Source organism: Falco naumanni, chromosome 3 (genome assembly GCF_017639655.2).
Source record: "Falco naumanni isolate bFalNau1 chromosome 3, bFalNau1.pat, whole genome shotgun sequence".
In the NCBI taxonomy this organism is placed as follows: domain Eukaryota; kingdom Metazoa; phylum Chordata; class Aves; order Falconiformes; family Falconidae; genus Falco; species Falco naumanni.
This window is the reverse complement of record NC_054056.1, coordinates 117,880,708-117,899,230: the sequence shown is the minus strand read 5'-3', so window position 1 is coordinate 117,899,230 and position 18,523 is coordinate 117,880,708. Positions and strand designations below refer to the sequence as shown.

The window sequence follows — 18,523 nt, the reverse complement described above, 5'->3', positions numbered from 1 at the left end:
GGGTTAAACCACGACAATTATACATAAAAAAATAATATTCAGTTTTCAAAAGATGATGTGATGATTTTAAAAGGTGACCAAAGGTGAACAGGTAAAAAGTGAAAGACAGAGCTTTTTGAGACAAGACAATGAAAATATAAGGATTAACTGTTCCTCCCTTTACCAAGACATTGGGAGGGAACGAGCATAAGTAGGTCTGAAGAAATCAAGAAGCAGCAGTCATTTAATAGATACTGCCTTCTGAAGGATACAGTTAACACCTTGACACTAGCTGTAAGACAATGAAGAAGACTCGGTGAAAAGTTGCGTTTATTGTACACTTTTGTACTACATGGCTTGGTTAGTAGCTCTGCAAGTGGACAACGGAAAAGATAGACCATACAATATAAGAAAATAGAGGTTGAGGGACATTACAGATCATCTGGCCCTTGTGTCTGAATGATTAACTCATCTGAAATCATCCTTGACAGGTGTTTGTCTAAAGTATTATTTAAAATTTCAGCAGCAGAGATTCCCATCTCTGTAAACAGTGTTCTTCAGTGTTTATTGTCCTTAAGAGTAGTTCTCCTTTTCTGACTTAAATGTCTCTTGCTAAATCTTAAGGTAATTACTTTTTGTTCTGCCAACAATAGATATGAAGAATATCTTAGTCTCGTCCTTCTGAAACAAACTTGCCACAGCTGAAAGTGGGAGGACTGTATTCTCATGAGCAAATAATGTTGTTTCCTTTTGTCTTGCCCTAGGTACAGTATTTTCTAGGTTCCTGGTTTTCTCTTGGTCTCTCCACCCAGTCCACATCCAGATTTTTCCTGCATGGTCCATAAGCATCTCATAAAGTTGTATTCCATGCTGGACTCAGGACTGTAGCTGGGTCCTTTCTATTGTTAGGTGAGTTGGAGGACATTTGCCCTATGACCCACTTGTTTGAGCATCTCAGAAATTACAGAGTTGTTCAACAATATTAACTTATTTTCACTGTGTGGTCTACTAATATCTCCAGACACTCTTCTGAAGACTGCTGTCTAAGCAGTCAGTCTAAAATATTTTACTGGGTAGCTGTTGTGTCTAGATCTCCTATGCATTACATGATGCATGATTTCAGTCTTCATCCACCTGGACGATGTCTCCCAAGGCCATCCTTCGAGTAGTCTGCCTCCTCATAAAAGAGGCTTCATCCATTTCTGTTTGCTTTGCTCCTCGTTCCTTCTGCTTTCTGGCCACATTTTCAATGAGCTTGCTTGCATCACTAAGGGTTTTTTGTGTTCGTTGACCTGGAGATTTCTGCTTGCCTTCTCCCACACTTGCATCCATGACTTTTAAGGGTTTAGCTTTCCCATAGTCTTCCTGGGGCTCTTTCATGTGCCTTACTCTGAACCGGCGCCGAGAAGCATTTGGGCCAGGATCAGGGGTGTTGTCAGGTCTGTTAGACTCTTCATGCACGTCAGATACCTGGAGAGTGGGGATTAATGGCTTATGTAGTGTCTTGGGAGCCTCTTCAACACCTGGTTGTTTAGTCAGCTTAGGGGTTGTCTCTGGAGGCAAAATAATTTGAATTTCTCCCAGAGGTTTGCTGCTTTTAGGGGGTAGGGCATCATTTTTATTCTCCAGAGAAGCCTTCTCACTCAGCTTTATCTTTTGAAGGTTTTCTAACTCCCCCTGAGCCAGATTCCTTACCCTTTTCACATGGGGTTCATTGCTGATGGAGCTGATTACCGTCAGTTTCTGAGCAGCCATTTGGGCTTCTCTCTGGATGCTCATAATCCTTTGGAGCTGGGCTTCTTTTACTTCCAGAGGGATCTCCAGAGGGGCCAGCTTCACTGGCCTCTTCAGGGTGATGTTCTCTGTGCTACACATCTCATTTGCACGATGCAGGCTGGGAGACAAAGCTCCCTCTTTTTTCACCTTTTCTGGCCACAATTTTTTCTCTCCCTTAGATAGCGTTTTCTCTGAAATCCTTGGAGAAGGAGGTTGGAAACCAAGGTTTCTATGTTCACTTCCTGGCTTCCCTCCCGGCAAGGTGAGAATGGGATTTTTCTCAGGCTGCAGGTTCACAATGGTGACTTCACTAACAGTGCAGTTATACTTGGGCTTTTCTTCAGCCATTGGAGCACCCTTAAAGAAAGCAAACAAATGTGGGGATCACTATCGTACATTGTATTAATCATGGTTGGGTTTTATTATGATGTTCAGGAGTTTGACAGGAGTGCAAGCTTAGTGTCCCTTGAAGCATACTCCTCATAACTATAAATCCTAAGTGCTCCATATTTTGTCTTACCCCAGGCTAATCTAAAATAAAGGGCAAATTTAGTCTCCATGTCTAGAGAATAAATAAGCCTGACAACTGAGGAATCAGGGCTTGTCTCCTCCCTGAGAGTCACTGGTGCATCTCAAACAGCACTGCCATTCTTTCTCCTACTCTGTCCCAAATACTGTGTGTCCTTTCTAAGCAGTGAGCAGCACCAGCCTGTAACCTGCAGTCATTAATTTCAAGGAAGGGTTAGGACCTCCACAACACATGGAAAATACCAGAGAATTAATGTTAGCTTGGGGCAGCTCCTACCTGAGGCTCAGGTGTGGGTCCTTCCCTTTTCCTCTGACATTTGAAGTGATGGGCATTTCTGCTGAGAGTGATCATCCAGCACACTCCTGAGCGTATACTGACATATGCTTGATAGGGGAGGGCAAGTATCTTAATTTCTGCCAAAATTCTGCCTGATTCCACAAGGTACTTTTCCGTGAAAGATAGACAATTAAGCCAGTGATGATTCTGCTTGTGTCAATAGAAAAATACCCTTAAATGGGCCTAGATGGTGTTCATAATACTGTGGATATTGTTCAGTTTCAAAAGCAAGACTTCTGAGGTGCTAAAGGAACTGCTAAATGGCAGATGTGGCAAACCTGGAGTTCGTTTCTTCACCTTGTTCACAGAAAGTTTATGTCATGGTTGGGAAAAAGTCCTCATTTTCATCAAAAATATAAGTACCTCATTGTAAACAGAGCTTTGCTGTTCAACTCTAGTGCTGTGTAGGCAATTACAGGCTTCACGGGTGTCATGGGGAGATGGGCTGTGTCCCTGCTCCTGCCTAAAGGAGTAAGTCCTCTTCCCTAAGGTTTCTTTTCCATTCCTACTCTGTTTCTTGTACAGACTATACATTTTATGGGACAGTCAAGAGCAATATTCCTGACTGTATCTTGGACTTCTGGACCTTATTATCATAAATATATTTTCTGAAATGATAGTATTACCTTGTTTTTCCTCTGACATACAGAGAACATGAGCTATTTTACTTCACAGCTCCTCTCATCAGACCTAACCAAACCTGCGTTGGTAATTCCTGTTCACTGATATTGGTGGGATTTTTTTTTTTTTTTTTAAGCCCCCGAGCTTAGTATCATTACATCATTATTAGTAAATAAAAAGGATACTCCTCTTGCCCTTTCTGTGTCTTGCTGTGTTCCAGGAAAACACTTAAGGCTGCCTATAGCCCTGTAAATGTGAAGTGAAAAAAAATAAACATAAATAAACCCTTGTCCTAAAATGCAGGCACATAAAGCAATGAGACAGAATGAAAGCTCCAATGCAAAGTGAGGTATGGGAATGGAAAGTAAGAAAAGATGAACAATATAGTGCCTACAAACTATAACTTTTGAAAAGATCTTGGTTGAAAAGCCTTTTAGCTGCCTTAAAAAAGTGAGTATCCAGCTAAAACCCAGCCACCTATCCAAGCCTATAGGTCAACCTGCCTAGACAATGCCTCTTTCTAGCTGTGGCTATTCTTTGTTTTCATGCTACTTTCAGACAGGAGTGATTAAGTGATTGGATCATTCTGTGCTGCATTTGTCTGAGTAAAATTCAGCCAGGTTAAGAAGGTGCGGAGAAATTTTACACACCACCTAAATCCGATTGGAGTTCTGATGTTAATACACTTAAAACCCACCCAAAACTAATGTGCAAGGTAAGCTGCATCCTCTGTTACCCTGCACACATTACTCAGTACCTTCTCAAAATGTCCATCTGCTATGCATATACTCCTACTTAAAATTTAATTAAGTAATTGGCCCAATCTTGTGTAGATAATTGCTCTGTGCCTAAAATTCCCTTTGCAGTCAAAGAGACACTCATACAAAGAATGACTGCTTCAAGCTCTCTGGATCAAAGTATTACGATAGAGGTATTATCAAAGGGACCACCAGTCTTTATTTAGAAACCTAAGCCTTCATATAATTTAAATACTTTCCTTCCTGGTCTCAGCTTGCTGATTCTTCTGATATAAACTGCTGAGTAGTGGAAGGGCAGAGACAGAAGGGTTACATACTTTATTGCTATTTTACTAAATTTATTGCATACACTGTAGACCAGTGGCAAATTAGCACAGAGTGGCCTCACATGTAGGAAAGCTGGTGTCCCCCATAAACAGCAATCCAATGGCTCTCTACTTAAGCTGTCTTAGTGCTCAGACTGGATGGTCCTCAGAGAGAGGTGCTTCTGCTCTTTTTACTTCATTTCAATTTCAGGAGTCTGCTCATTGCAGAGCGTATAGACAATTGGCGTATAGGCAGAAAGTGGGATTTGCAATACAGTCTTAGGAAATTTTTATGCCGTTTTGAAACCTTGTTCACCAACTTGATGACTAGGTCAAGAGAAGAAATTGAGCTGAGGTTCCTTTCCAGTCTTGGTCCTCAGCCTCTGTTGTTACACAAGTGATGAAACCACTATTTTACGGAAGTCACTTCCCTGTATGGCTCCATAATGCTTCCCCATTTCAGTCCTATTGTGGACATAACCACCAGGAGGCAATACTGGGATTATAACATATATAATTATAGATATGTCATGGTTGAAAGGAATCCTTTAAAAATGTCCACTTCCTTTAAGGATCCCAATTTTCTCAGTCACACTTGTGAAGTTTCCTCTCCTTGCTCAATGAAACCAAATTTATAGTACATTACATAAGAAGAAAAAAACCCACAACAATAAAAACCAAAACAAAAACCAACTCTAAATCCCAAGCTATTCCTACAGGAGGAAAAGCTTTAATCTCATTGCTACAGGATAATCTGTAGTGATAAGCAGATGTTACACAACTCAGATGCTTTTTCTTCCCATCATCACGTGTATCAACTGATTGCTGTGTTTCAAAGGGGAGGACAGAAATACCCAAGAAAGGAAGTTCACAGATCAAATCCTTTGGCTTATCTGGTTGAAAGCTTGTCCCCAGAGTGCAGGGTTTTTGGGTTCAGCTCCAAAATAAACACCAAGCCTTCAGTGTGCCTTAATTTTCTGTGTGATGCCTGAAACTCTGCTACTGAAAAGCCCTCTGTCACATGGACATCCATTACACGTGCTGTCATTCAACAGGGGAGAGAAACGATTCAGTTTAAACGTCCAGGAATTAATGGCTTTTCTTCCAGTGCAGCTTCTGCATATACATTAAATAGCTCAGGTCACTGTGAATGGACAACGCAGCAAACAGCCCAAATCCCCAAATCCGAATAACTCTCAGAAATTCCTTAAACCTCCAGCCTCGCAGTGTCCTGTCAGCTTTTTTCAGCTGGCATAAAGATCACACCTGCAATGTCAGATATTTACATCATCATTTGCTGTACCAGAAAAATTTAAAAAAACAATACTGTGAGGCAGTGGGTCCTAGGAAGTCAGGTGGTCCATTGGGTTGGTGAAGCTAAAATGTTAACAGTGTCTAATCAGCAGTACTGAAGACAGTGCTAACATCACACATAGCTGTCTTTGATCCCAAAACAGCCAGCTACCAAGGTGGAGTGAGTGAGGGGACTTCACACAAGTCCCTGCTGAGTCTCCTCAGAGCAGGATCCATTGATGGTGTCGTTCTGCCACAATTCCCTTTCCATTGCACTACTTGGTATCTTAAAACAACAATAGCAAGAAGAGTATCAAAACAGAACAAAGGAAAGACAGTTGAGTGGCCTGAACACCAGCCCAGTATCAGGGAACCCATTTCAAATCCCTTATCTACCACAAGTTATTCATGTGATAGCAGGGAAGATGTTTTGTCTCTCTGTAACTCTGTCTTCCCCCTGTAAACTGGTACTGATTCACTCTTGTAACCCGTAGGAGCATTTTAGGTATAAGTATACTATACAGTACAAGTTACACAGTGACAGGTGAAGCGGGATTATGTTATTTCCCTAAAATGGTTCAATTCCAGAGAACTGATTTTTTAGAAAAAAAAATGCTCTACAGAAGGTGATATCTGTTGAATAATCTAAACATGAAAAAATCTATTAATTACTTGAAAATTATGTCAAGTAATGCTAAACGTGTATACAACATTTTTCTCAATGATGCTCTGCCAAATTCTTTACATTTTGTAGGATTTTACAAATCCTTATTACAAGTTTTGCTTCATAGAGGACTGGAGTTTACATTACAGGTTTTATTTTGTAGGTGAGAGAAGGTTTTGGACACGACTTTGTATTTGCAATCGCTAATGTAAAGGAATGTTTCATGAAAACATATTTAAAATTTGTTCATAAACCCTGGGGGATCTTAAGTGGAATTGCACCATTTCATACAATTTGGCGCACTCTCATTCCTAATGTTATCATTGCTTTAACAGCTCCTCCCTGAATACACAAGGAGACCAGCCTGAGTTCTAGGAAACCTGCAGCAGACCTGCCCTTGCAGGCACACCCAATCTGCAAATCATGGAGTCTCCAGACTTCCCATATGACTGCCAAGCTTTATGGAACAACCTAAGTCTTGGGAAGCATCTTGTAGGGTTTTGCGATATTGCAAGAAGGAAGGGAAGGTGTAGAACTCTAGTCCTGGACTTCTTACTGGCAGTCTGTGATGACAAGTAAAGTCACGTAAGCTAACTTTTCCAACTTCCACATCTAAATAGGGACATCATTCCTAACTTAGACCAAGACAAAGATTTGTTAACAATGAGCAACTAATATTAGATTTCTAAATCCAGATTTAAGATATAAATAAATGACCTGTTTTTCAACAGTAGCACTGGCTTTGCACTTCTTAAATTCAGCCAATTTATTTAAGGATCTAACTCATAACTCAAGATCCTCAGTTTAGCTTCAAAAATCTTAGCCTCAGCTGTCAGAGTAAGGAGATTGATTTCCCAAAGTCCTGAGCACCTGGAAATCCTGGCCATTTCAACAAGACTGTATGAGAAGTAAAAGTCTGCACCTGCAGTTGGACCCATGTTGACTGGGGTGTATGTATGTGTGTGACTTACAGCACTGGCCTAAATCTTCTCACTGCTGTGAGTGGAGTGAAGCAGAAATGAAAAAGGCAATATCCCCTGCTAACTACCAACTCCTGCTTACATTACATGCCCACAAAGATAGCAGCATGAGCAGAACCTGAGAAGACAAAGAGACTGAGCCCTTTCCTTGCTGGTTTTTCTTAATTTAGAGCTTGGCACTGTAAAATCCAGAAAGATGGAGCTATCTGCTACAGTGGAAGCTCGTGTCTAGGAACTAATTTGGTACCCTGCACTATCCCAACTGATAACAGAGACCAGCACCTTGGAGGCAGTGCGAGCAACTCTGCTATCATTCAATCTGCCTGTTCTCTGGATGCCACTCATCCATTGCACTCAGAAATACCCAGGGAGACAAGCACATTTTCTCAGCAATGCCCTGCAATATTTCATTGAGAACGGAAGAATAAGGATCCCTGTCTTCTGAAAAGAAGGTGTCAGCAGTGCCATTACCTTTTCTGAAAACATATAGGCTAGGAAATTAACTACTTAAAAGACAGACCTTCAAGCCCCCATACCCCATCTCTCCACAGCATTATTCCTTTTTGCTTTGTTAGACCAGTTAGGCCAGAAATGAAAAACTGGCATGACTACACAGGCTGGCAGTAAGGGCACCCTTGGAGGTGCCCTTTGACAAAGTCGATTTAATATAAAGAGGCTTCAGTATTAAAATTTCCCTGAATGTCCAGTTACAAGGCTAAAAGCTCCTTTCTCACTTCCTTACCCCTTCCTACAGCACATTTGCATCTCCACAGCTCCAACAGAAGGGGTTGAGATTGTTTCTTGCCCAGGCTTGCCTCATGTTTTAGTCAGGGCAGGCTCCCAATGGGTTGATTCAGGTATAGTCTCATCAAACCAGAGGATTCCCTATAGTAGGAGTGCCTTCAAGAACACATTTCTGAGCTATTTGAAGACTGTGCACAATGGACAGGAGTAAGCTCTGCTCTCTTCAACTGTTAAGAGTCCAGTCTGAGCTGGACGTCTAGGGCACCCTCAATAGGAACAGAGGATGACCAGCTCACCTTCTCTGAAAATAGGTACTTCAGACAGTACTTTAGGTGGTGGGTTGACTCATCTTCCAGGTGATCATGTCTCACTGCAAAGAATTTGTGGCTCCAGTGGCTAGAGGTAAAGGAGGGAAACTCAGACTAGGGAGCCAGCAGTGGACTGGAGCCTGCAAAGAAGACTCCATGCCTTTAATGGCTGGGAAAAGGCCTGAATATTTGTTCTGCCCTTTGTGATAATTTTCTTACCCACATTCTACAGCTATTACTTACTTCATACTGTCACTCCACAAATACATTTTTCAAATGTTCCTATTAAGCTGTAGGCAGCATATAGTGTTATACCAGTATTGATGTTAAAGCAGAATTACCTGCTAGTCCTGTTAATCCACTGATGCTTTGACAGCAGGGGTATTACAAATAGAGCTTCTTTGTAAAAAATGATTAAACATGACCTGAAAGTCCACAGCTTTCCAATTCCCTGAAAACTTACAATTTTCTTGATGAATGCTGTAGCGTCTAAGGCCAGAAGAGTCAACGACAACCCATCCTCTGATCCACTAATGACATGGATGTTGAAAGATTTTGATGTCACTTCTTTTATCCTCAAGCCTATTATCTGACTCTTCTCCCTTTTGCTCTTCAAACAGAGGCTGCTTTATAGAGCAGTGCAGTGGGCACGCAGGGGATGGAGGAACTGTTACTACTTTTTCTATGGACTTGCTCCACAGCCACAGACAAGTCACTGAACATCTCTGTGCCTTGCAATCAAGGGATGCCCTTTAGATATTTTGCAAGATTTGGGAGTTTGTTAAATTTGCTGTGCGCTCAAGAAAATCACTATATCCTCTTCCAACCTAGGTTTACCTCCAGTTTCAACAGGTCGATGATTTATTCCATGCTACCCAATGGCCCTAAAGTTGTGCTGTGTAACTCAGCTTCTGTGCTCTGCTCTGCGAAGGGCTCCATTTCAATGACATGTGGATCCCTGCACCATTTGGAGACCGCTGTAGGACGTTCCAGATGGCAGGCAGAATGCATTAATCTATGTCATGAAAATTTAATTCATATGAAGGTAATAAATTGTTTATGTATAAAATAGGCAGGACTAATACATTAGCATTCAGGTCTGAATTGCACCAGGATACAGGCACACACAGCTCACAGTGAACTCAGCTTTTTGGCTGTTATAACAAGAATCAATCGAACAGAATTATGAAGTGCAGACACTTGGTATTTGGATAGAATATGCCAACACAGTAGCTACTGCACTGTTAAAACAACCTGCCCCTCTCCATAGTAAATCTAACTCAATCGTAAGAAGCTAGTCATGATTTAAGAGAGAAAAAACATAATAATAGAGCGTGTAACAGCATGGGCTTGCTGCTGCATTTGCATTGACGTCAGAGCAAACAAGATTAAATGAAAGCAAGCACAGCTACAGAAATGTGACCTTAAACACAAGCCCAGAGTTGCAGATATTGCCAAAATCTTAGCTGTAACTCCACCTGGTTTGCTGACATAGCCCTAGAGATAATGTCTTCAAGAAGCAGCTGTAGATCCCTGTGGCAGCTGGCACAGTGAGACCTTTACTCACTTTTGAGCAAAGGGCATATTGCCACAGAGAGGAACCAGGATGGGGCAGAAAGGATCCTGCTCGCATGATCCTCCACAAGGGACCATTGAGACTGGCAAAATTTGCAGCAGCCATTTAGCTCCTATAAGCTCTGCTGGGCTGCTTTGTCCTCTGCTTAGTCCAGGATTAGGGAAAAGATGAAAAAGATTGATCTCATTTTCCCAGTCACTCACTCTCCTTTCCTTTGCCTGGTGTAACCTTGACACTTTTGAGATCCAGTCTTGGATAGCCCAAGTCACATACAGACCCAGGCTGATGGGAACAGTGGTTAATGGCATCTTCAAAAAGCTAAGAAAAACTGCAGCGAAAAATCTGTTACCATAGGAGCAAAGCCCATTCAAGTCTACCCATTGAAATAAAGCATGATTACATGGTGACATTGCCAAAATCTGTACCACTGCTTGCTGAATGAAAAATGGGAAAAATATCCACAACTAAGGAAAAACATTCTCTGGCAAGAGAACACCTCTTCAAAAAAACTAAGAAGGTAGATCCCAGTCTTCCCAGACACTGTGACTTAGAGTGAACAAATTTGTTTCCTTTGACTTAAAGGGTGGGATTGCCTGCTGTGCATCATTTAAACCTCTCAAAACCAGGCTGACTTGGGGTATAAACGATTTAACAACTCTACTGGGTCTCACTGCTCTCACCATTATTTCACTTTATATTTACTATGAAACAGGTTCTACTTTGGATCTATGGGGTAAAGCAGCTTTCTAAAGATTCAAATGGAATCAACCAGAATAGCAATTTCTGACTAATTCCCCTATTTGGAGAAGATAATCCAAACACAAAGATTCCTTCATGCCTTTGTATAAAGGAATTGTTCTGGAATGGTTAAAGCATATTGGAAGAGCTTTGGCAGATAAGTTACACTGTAATACCTTCTCCAAGCAATTTGTCCCAGCTGAAGAAAACTGGAGATAGTTTATCCGTGAACTACCGAGAATTAAATTCTTATCCCATTTCCTCCTTGCAGCCTCTCGGTCTAGCTACAGCCAGCTGGGCAATTTTGTGTTTCCTGCAGTGTAGAGTCCATAATATAAGCAGGTAGGTTCCTTGGCGGGAGGGTGGAGGGTGTAAAGATGTAATAATAAAACTTAGGCACATAACTGCATTACACTCAGGGCTCCAACCAGATGCTCCTGTTAAACTCAAAGTACTAAGCCAAGCAGTGTGCTATGAGGAGCTAAAAACCCTTTCGGAATTTTGTCCCTGTGGCATACAGAGTTCATGAGAGCTAATTGCCTTTCTGGTTTTGTTTCAGGCTCAACATTCAGCCAATGTTTTTGGGAAGGGCAGAGGCTTTTGAGAGCTTCTTGGATCAAGTTTCAAGATCTTGTATCACTTCCTGATCCCAGCATGAAGAAAGGTGGTGGTGGGTTTTATTGTTATTCTTTTTGGGGTTGTTTTTTTGGTTTGTTGGGGTTGTTTTTCCCACACAGCTTTATGGGTGCAAATACCTCTGCAGATATATTTGCCTTTAATGTTTGTGGGTCTGAAAAAAAGCAACACATCTCTAACTGAACTGTGCCAAGCAATTTCCCTCCATCCTTAGGAACCCAGGGAGCTAAGCTGTATTACACTACCTAGCTCATTACTAAAAGGTCATTGAAGACTTGATGGATCCTTCACTGCATTTCTTGTGTCCTTTCTTTGACATGTAGGACACAAGTGCTGGTGTTGCATTAATTGCAGCGGGTCCTGTTTTGAAATCTTAGAATAATTATCTCATGCAGAACTTGCTGTTCCTGGCCACATGGATCACTGGTAGTGTCCTGGAGACACTTAATGTACCATTGAATGTCCAGCAGCAGTTTTCATTTCCTCTGAACCATGAGGTATGATATCATAGCACTTGTGTGTGCTTTTGAGCATTTTCTATTCCATCAGTCAAGAGTTGCTTTTTTGATTCAACACTTAGCATTTGACTTTACTTAATCTGGAAATGTAAATAGACCCTTTGCTTCACCTTGACTCTGTGCTCAACTCTTGGACAAAAAGAACCAATTTTGATACAGATAAAAGCTCATTGCAACTACAGCGCTGGCTCCACCCTTTGTCTCCTGACTTACAAGGAACCATGTACAGTTATTGGAATAAGGAGTACTTATTCTACCAAGCCTGAGAACATCTGAATGTTTACATATTAGTGCCATTAGAGTGATTCTGCCAATTAATAGTACACCCTTACTTGCAGATGCTCCCATTAGTCCAAGTGTGCACGTGGGAGAGGGATCCATTCATTTCACTGTGGACTTTCTGAATCTGGTCTTGCCAGCTCCCTGAGAATTTTGACAATTGTACTCACCTCCCTCTGTTTTATTTATTTTCCTCTTGTTTATTACCATTACCAGTTAAGAAGGAAAAGAAAATAGCTTTTCTCCTGAGAATTAAACACATTTCACTCCAAAGAACAAACAAAGCCTGGAAAAATAGCAACTTTCTGTCACAATGCCAGGATTAAGGCAGCCTCGTGCTTCTCCAGGTAAGCTGCTCTCCTCAAATTCGCAAGAAACTCTTCTCCTGCTACGTGAGCAGCTGGGCATGGAGGCAATTCCAACTTTTCTGTATGTCCTGGTTTTGGCTGGGATAGAATTAATTTTCTTCTTAGTAGCTAGTGCTGTGTTTTGGATTTAGGATGAGAATAATGCTGATAGCACACTGACGGTTTTAGTGGTTGCTATGAGATGTTTATATTAACTCAAGGACTCTTCAGTTTCTCAGGCCTTGCCAGCAAGATGGCTGGAGGGGCACAAGAAATTGGGAGGGGACACAGCCAGGACAGCTGACCCAAACCAGCCGAAGAGGTATGCCATACCATGGGATGTCATGCTTGGTATATAGACTTGGGGGGGGGGTCAGCCAGGGCCTGTGGATCTCAGCTCAGGGACTGGCTGAGCATCAGTCAGTGGGCGGTGAGCAGCTGTACTGTGCATCACTTGGTTTCTTGTGTCCCTTCACTTCGGATTTCATTCCTTCCCCTCTCTCTCTTTTTCATTATAACTGTTATTGTTATTATTATTATTGTTGCTCTTTCATTTTTATTTTATTTCCAATTATTAAATTGTTCTTATCTCAGCCCTTGAGTTTTACATTGCTTCTCGATTCTCCTCCCCATCCCTCTGGGTGAGGGGGAGTGAGCAAGCAGCTGTGTGGTACTTAATTACTGGCTGGGGTTAAACCACAACACCGTAGAGCATAGTCTAAAGCTAGAGCTAAGGCGACACAGCCTTCTCCAGTATAGTGTGTACCACCAGTCAAGTTCATGAATACCACCCATGTGTTTTGAAGACCCTCCCAACAAACTATTATTTTTCTGCCTTCAGGACTGTAGCACTGAACTCAGAAATTCAGCTCTCATTAGGAGTGTTTCTGTTCACTTTAGTGGGTGTTACAAGTAAACCAATAAGGAAATCTTCAGTATTATTGGAAGCTGGATGCCTATACTGGAACACAGAGGTACACCCTGGAAAATCCCTCCAGATCCTAGAAGGCCTTGATCCTGCACCTTTTACAATCAATGATGACCCTGCCCTTGATTTCAACAGAGGCAGAATAAAGATGGGGGCTTTTCCAAATTTGCAACAACAATTTTACAAATTGCATGCAGTCTTCACACGGTTTTGTGTATGGCTAAAGAACAATGAAGCCTCCCACCCATATACGTCTTGGCCATTATATATGTCCTTTAGCTGAGGATCCAATGCAAACACCTGTACATGTGAGTCAGTACATACATGCAAACAGTTCCGTCAAGCTTGCTCACAAGTGGGGAAGGGTGAATATGAAACCTATCCCCTTTCTGAATTCCATGCAAGGCCTCAAATTCAAGTCTTAGTAGAGCCTTGCCTCCTCCTGATCTTCTGGAAAAATACCAAGTTTTCCTCATTAATAGAATTGTGCACTCATTAGTTTCAGTAGGATGAGCCTTTTGTCTTTGATAAAGTATCTCTGTCTATACCAACAGTTTTATGTTCAGCATAGTCACCAATAACAGCACTATCTTCAGAAAACCCCAGACTGCCCAGATGCCTGCTCTTAGCACCTCTTAGCACCTTAGCATGCTCTTAGCTCTTGGACCTTTTGAATGTCTCCTCAGAACTGTGGCTCCCCTTGCTCTCTCTCACCACAACTTCTGTTCACCATCCTTGCAATTCACTTGTGAAGGAGGCTTTTTCTGTAAGACTTGGAACAATTTTTGTTTTCTCTGATGAGAGATACAGTGGCCTACCTTAGCCATCAGGTTGGTGTGTCTTGAAACACAAACACATTTTCTGTGTACCCGTGTCGCTTATTACAGTTCAGCAGCCTACTGTCTTATCTTGTCAGGGTGCTTTGAAAGGTAGATCCTAACAGAGCATAATAGGAAGGGAAGTTAAACCTATTAGTACATAGCACTTTCTTAACAGCTCAAGGGACAGAAAGGGAGCTCTCTAATTGTCTTCTGATACATTTTCTTTTCTTCCTTATAGCCTTGAATAACAACTAAATATCATCTTCTCCAGATGGCTTTAGGTGCTATTAACATATCTAATAAATAACCCAGAAAGGTAGCTAAAAGGGCGAATACATGTGAACAGACATTGCAAAGCATTGGTCGTAGAGTAGCATTGGCTGTTCATTCCCCACCTCTAGGAACATTTTTAGGGGAAGGGTTCCACATTCAATGGAGTCATGTGCTGGCTGTCCTTCCTGACAGTTTTGTTTCTGGTGGAAAAAAATAGAGGAATGCAGAAACCTAGAATGAGTCAGAAAGGTACATCATACATATGAAAAGGAGTCTTCACTGAAATAAGATTTTTTCCTTAACATTATCATCTGATCAAGTGGCAGAAGGAAGAGTCCTACTTCTGCTCTCTGTCTCCTCCATGGCTCTGGACTGTACCTCTGGTTAGGTTCCTCACCTGAGAAGATGTATGTCATAGACCAAGGATGTTTTCTGTGGCTACTGTCATTAATTATCTTGATAAACTATCTCCTTAAAGGGTCTACTTCAGGTCTGAACTATTACTTATTTTCCATCCTGCCCAACTCACCGTACTGTCTACATGTCTCATTTAGCAGCTGGATGGTATGTGTGTTGCTGCTTTGGTTACATAGTTGGTACCATTCGTGTCTTATTACCCTCAGTAAAGCCCCTGGTCGGGGTTGTTTTTAAGGATTTCCTTCCCAGGAAGGGTTGAAGCAAGGGTGTAGGGATTAAAGGGAATCAGAGAAGGTGAGCAGCATCATTCAAGATGATCTTTAGCCATTTCAGAGCAATGAACAACACCTTGGGTACTGGAGATATGTATAAACTGTATACTAATCACACAGGGGTTTTAGTTCCTCTTGCCGTATCAGACCACAGCTGGGCTTAAGTCGCATATATTTACTTGTTTGAAGTAATGACAAATCAAGCCCTCTTGGTGCCCTGCAGGACATTTGGTCCAGTCCTTCAAGGCAGATTACAAAAAAACCGAGGGAATTAGCATGGATTTCAGCTCTTAAATCTCCAAGTGCTCAGACTCAGGAGCAAAAGCAAACGTAACCTCTCTTGGTGTGGTTCCCATGTTGAACAGGGACTAAATAAATGTCTCCATGGTCTTAAGGCTAACATCACATCATCATCTCATAAAAATAAGGTGCTGATTGGAAAGTGGGTGGGTGGATGGGGAGTGGTGGTGGTGGTTCTGGTCTACGGTCTGTTCTGTCAGATGGTGAGGAAAGATTCCCAAAATATTGTCATCATTGCACAGCCAGTTGCTCTGGACTCATCTAAGAAGTTACATGGTACCACACACCTGCAAAGCTACCGAGCACCCTGCATCACGGATGTGCAGGTTTCATTTCACAACATGGTCCTGATGAGTTTCTTTATCCTCATGAGCTATGGAAGGTTTGCATAGTTCAGGCAAAACACAGATTCACTCTCAGCATTGTACCTCAGGCCTCTCATAGTTTTTTGTGTGCTCTTCGAATTCTATAGTACCGATGCACTGGGAAAGCAGCATGACTAGCACTGCTGAAACTAGAATAGAAATGGCAGCTCTTTCCCCAACAGGCATCTGAATTACATTCTTCATTTGGAAAACTACCCAGTAGGACCCCAACCTTACAAATTCCCTGTGTCTAATACCCTTCTTGTGGGATTTTCCCCCCTTAGCTGCTTCTTCCTATTGTAGAGATAAGACCAGCATTCTTATCTGCCTCCCATTAATTTCCTCATTCAATTCTTGGATCTTTGAGATCTCCTTAAGGAAATTAGGCAAATCAGGCTTAAAAGTCTCATGTAACCTTTCCCCAGTAGTGAAAAGCGGATGGTGGTTGTTATTAGTAGCTTGGCTTTAGAGTTACCTAAGTGACTGTATAAGCTAGTCTATTTTAGTAGTAGCAATTTTCTAATCTATCAGAAGACACTGGAGCTTTCAACAGAAAAGACAAATATGTCATGAAAAGCTATAAACATGCTTTACTTATAGAAAAAACCTAAGAAATGTAGTAAGAAAGGATACAGAAAAGTTGTGCTTCCATCCTTTTTTTATACGTAGAGATTAGTAGACGTCTCCCAGGTTTTGCAGCCATCCTAGAGGACTGGATAGGAAGACTAGACATTGTTGGAGATGCAATGAAGCTGGGGAAAATACTTCCTTTTCATCCCCAGCTACAGGCCTCTTCCTCTAAAGCTTACATCAAGTGATGCTTCAGAGAAAGATGCCAAAGACTGAATAACCATACTGCATAATGGGAAATGATCCCTGCAGGTGAAGAAATTTGTAGAGCCTAGACATTCAGTTTCCAGCTGCGTGGAATTGTCACCCTGCTAGTAGTAACTAGGAGAATTGAGTTTGTAAGCTTATCTGGCATCTTTTGCCAGCATTAGTTTCAATTTTTAAGTGCTCCAAAGATCACTGGTTCCTGTTCATCACCCCTGTTAAATATCCTCAAATATATCTCTTCTAGAAAATTGTTCTCTTTTAACTGTTCTTTTAAATAGATGCTTCCATGAGGAGAGATTTTCAGCCAGTTTTTGCTGTACAGTTCATTGTTTCTAATCTCTGCATTGCCATTACTACGGCAATCAAGTGCCTGTGCAATGGCCCAACTAGAAAATGTCTTTTTTATTTGATTAGCTCCCAAGTTCAGTCTTATCACTTATTAATAACATTCCATCCACGGTCTGCATTGATCCCTTCTTATCAGCACTGGCTTCTGCTCTCTTTTCAGCTTTCTCAGAGTAATGTTTTCAAAGGTGAAAATTTCCAGCCATGTGTCTAAGCAAGACTCCTGTACAATCAATAAGAAGCCCATCACTTCCACACTTACCAGCTGGCCCGGCAATTCTTGCTTTGCTCGTTGTTTTATCATCCCTGAGAAGCGTCTCCTCCTCCTGATGAGATCTGTTTACTCTGCAGTGTTCAAGCTGCTGTGGCAGGGTGTGCAGAGATGCAGAGACCTGGTGCCTTGCTTGCTCAGGACGACTGAAAGGCTTAGAAATCCTACAGAGAGATAAGAAGAGGGAGATTAGAGTCAGCATTACTGCAGTCACTTATGGACTGAACAGGTTCTGTATGCCAAAAAAAGCAAATGTGAATGTGTTATATTCTTCTTGTTTCTTTAAAGAGAGGAGTATCCTTACTTCAAGAACCCATCTTTAAAGAATCCCCTTCCTCCACCTTTCACCTACCATGCACCTTTTCCATCCTTTCATTCTTTTTCCTTCTCTTCTGTGCCCTGCTTGTCTTTCGTCTTGTCTTTGCTATCTTTTCACAGGAGAATGTGGACCCACAATCTTCAAATCATGCTTGCTCCACAGTTAAGGTGTTGATTCCTAAAATAATGCCCCCACATTTGCGTTTCAGCATCTAAGTAGAAATTCATCAGAATCAGTGATGCAGTTTCTGGGTATATTTGGTTTCTAAAAGCCCAGTCGTTTATGTTATGTCCATATTCCAGTGCATGATTGGGTGCATAAGTCCAAGGAAGGCTGGTAGCCTACAGTGAGGTATGTGGAGCAAAAGGTGCTTTAAGCCATGTCAAGCCTTTGGTGTTACCCAGGCAGATACACTGACTGTATGTGTTCATTGCACAGAGTAGAATAACCTTCATAAGTTCATGTTGAAAGTGCAGCAAGTCTTAGTACACTCTTATCAGAGACTTTAACAGTCCCAATCCTGGTCCACTGACAGCACTCCCAGCTATGTGCCAAAAGGGAACAAGGCAAAATGGCTGAGCAACAAAAGCCAAGAGAGAGCCTAGTCTACCAGATCTGGCAGATGACAGCAATGCAGATACAGACTGAATTAGTTGAGTTAACAGAGATGTAGCGTGGAGAGTGGATTCTGTGACCAGCTGTCAAACAACAGCAGGGTTGGGTATCCTGGAGGTAAGGAGTGAAAGGCAGGGAGAGGAGAACAGATTTACACCATGTCTCCACCATGACAACTGAAACTACCCAGCTAAGGATACCAACCTCCTAGTACTTGGCTTACTCCAATTGCATCCTAAGAGCTCCTTGTGCCTGACAACAGCCCTTATGGAAGGAAGCACCCATTGAAGGCATGACATGTGGATCCCTGTTACCTGATAGCACCACTGTAGCAAGATAAGTATCTGAGTTTAGGCTTGTTCCTTCCAACAAG

At 41.8% G+C, this 18,523-nt stretch overlaps 1 protein-coding gene across 1 annotated transcript; it reads right to left on the bottom strand.

Moving 5' to 3' along the window:
* Window positions 1–292: 292 nt before the first annotated feature.
* LOC121085748 lies at window positions 293–17,365 on the bottom strand. Its single transcript, XM_040588718.1, has 2 exons — window positions 17,208–17,365; window positions 293–2,112 (listed from the first exon to the last, which is right to left on the bottom strand). The coding sequence occupies exons 1-2, from the start codon at window positions 17,247–17,249 to the stop codon at window positions 1,099–1,101; spliced, it is 1,056 nt and encodes a 351-aa protein (XP_040444652.1). The 5' UTR covers window positions 17,250–17,365; the 3' UTR covers window positions 293–1,098.
* Between the last annotated feature and the right edge of the window lie 1,158 nt (window positions 17,366–18,523).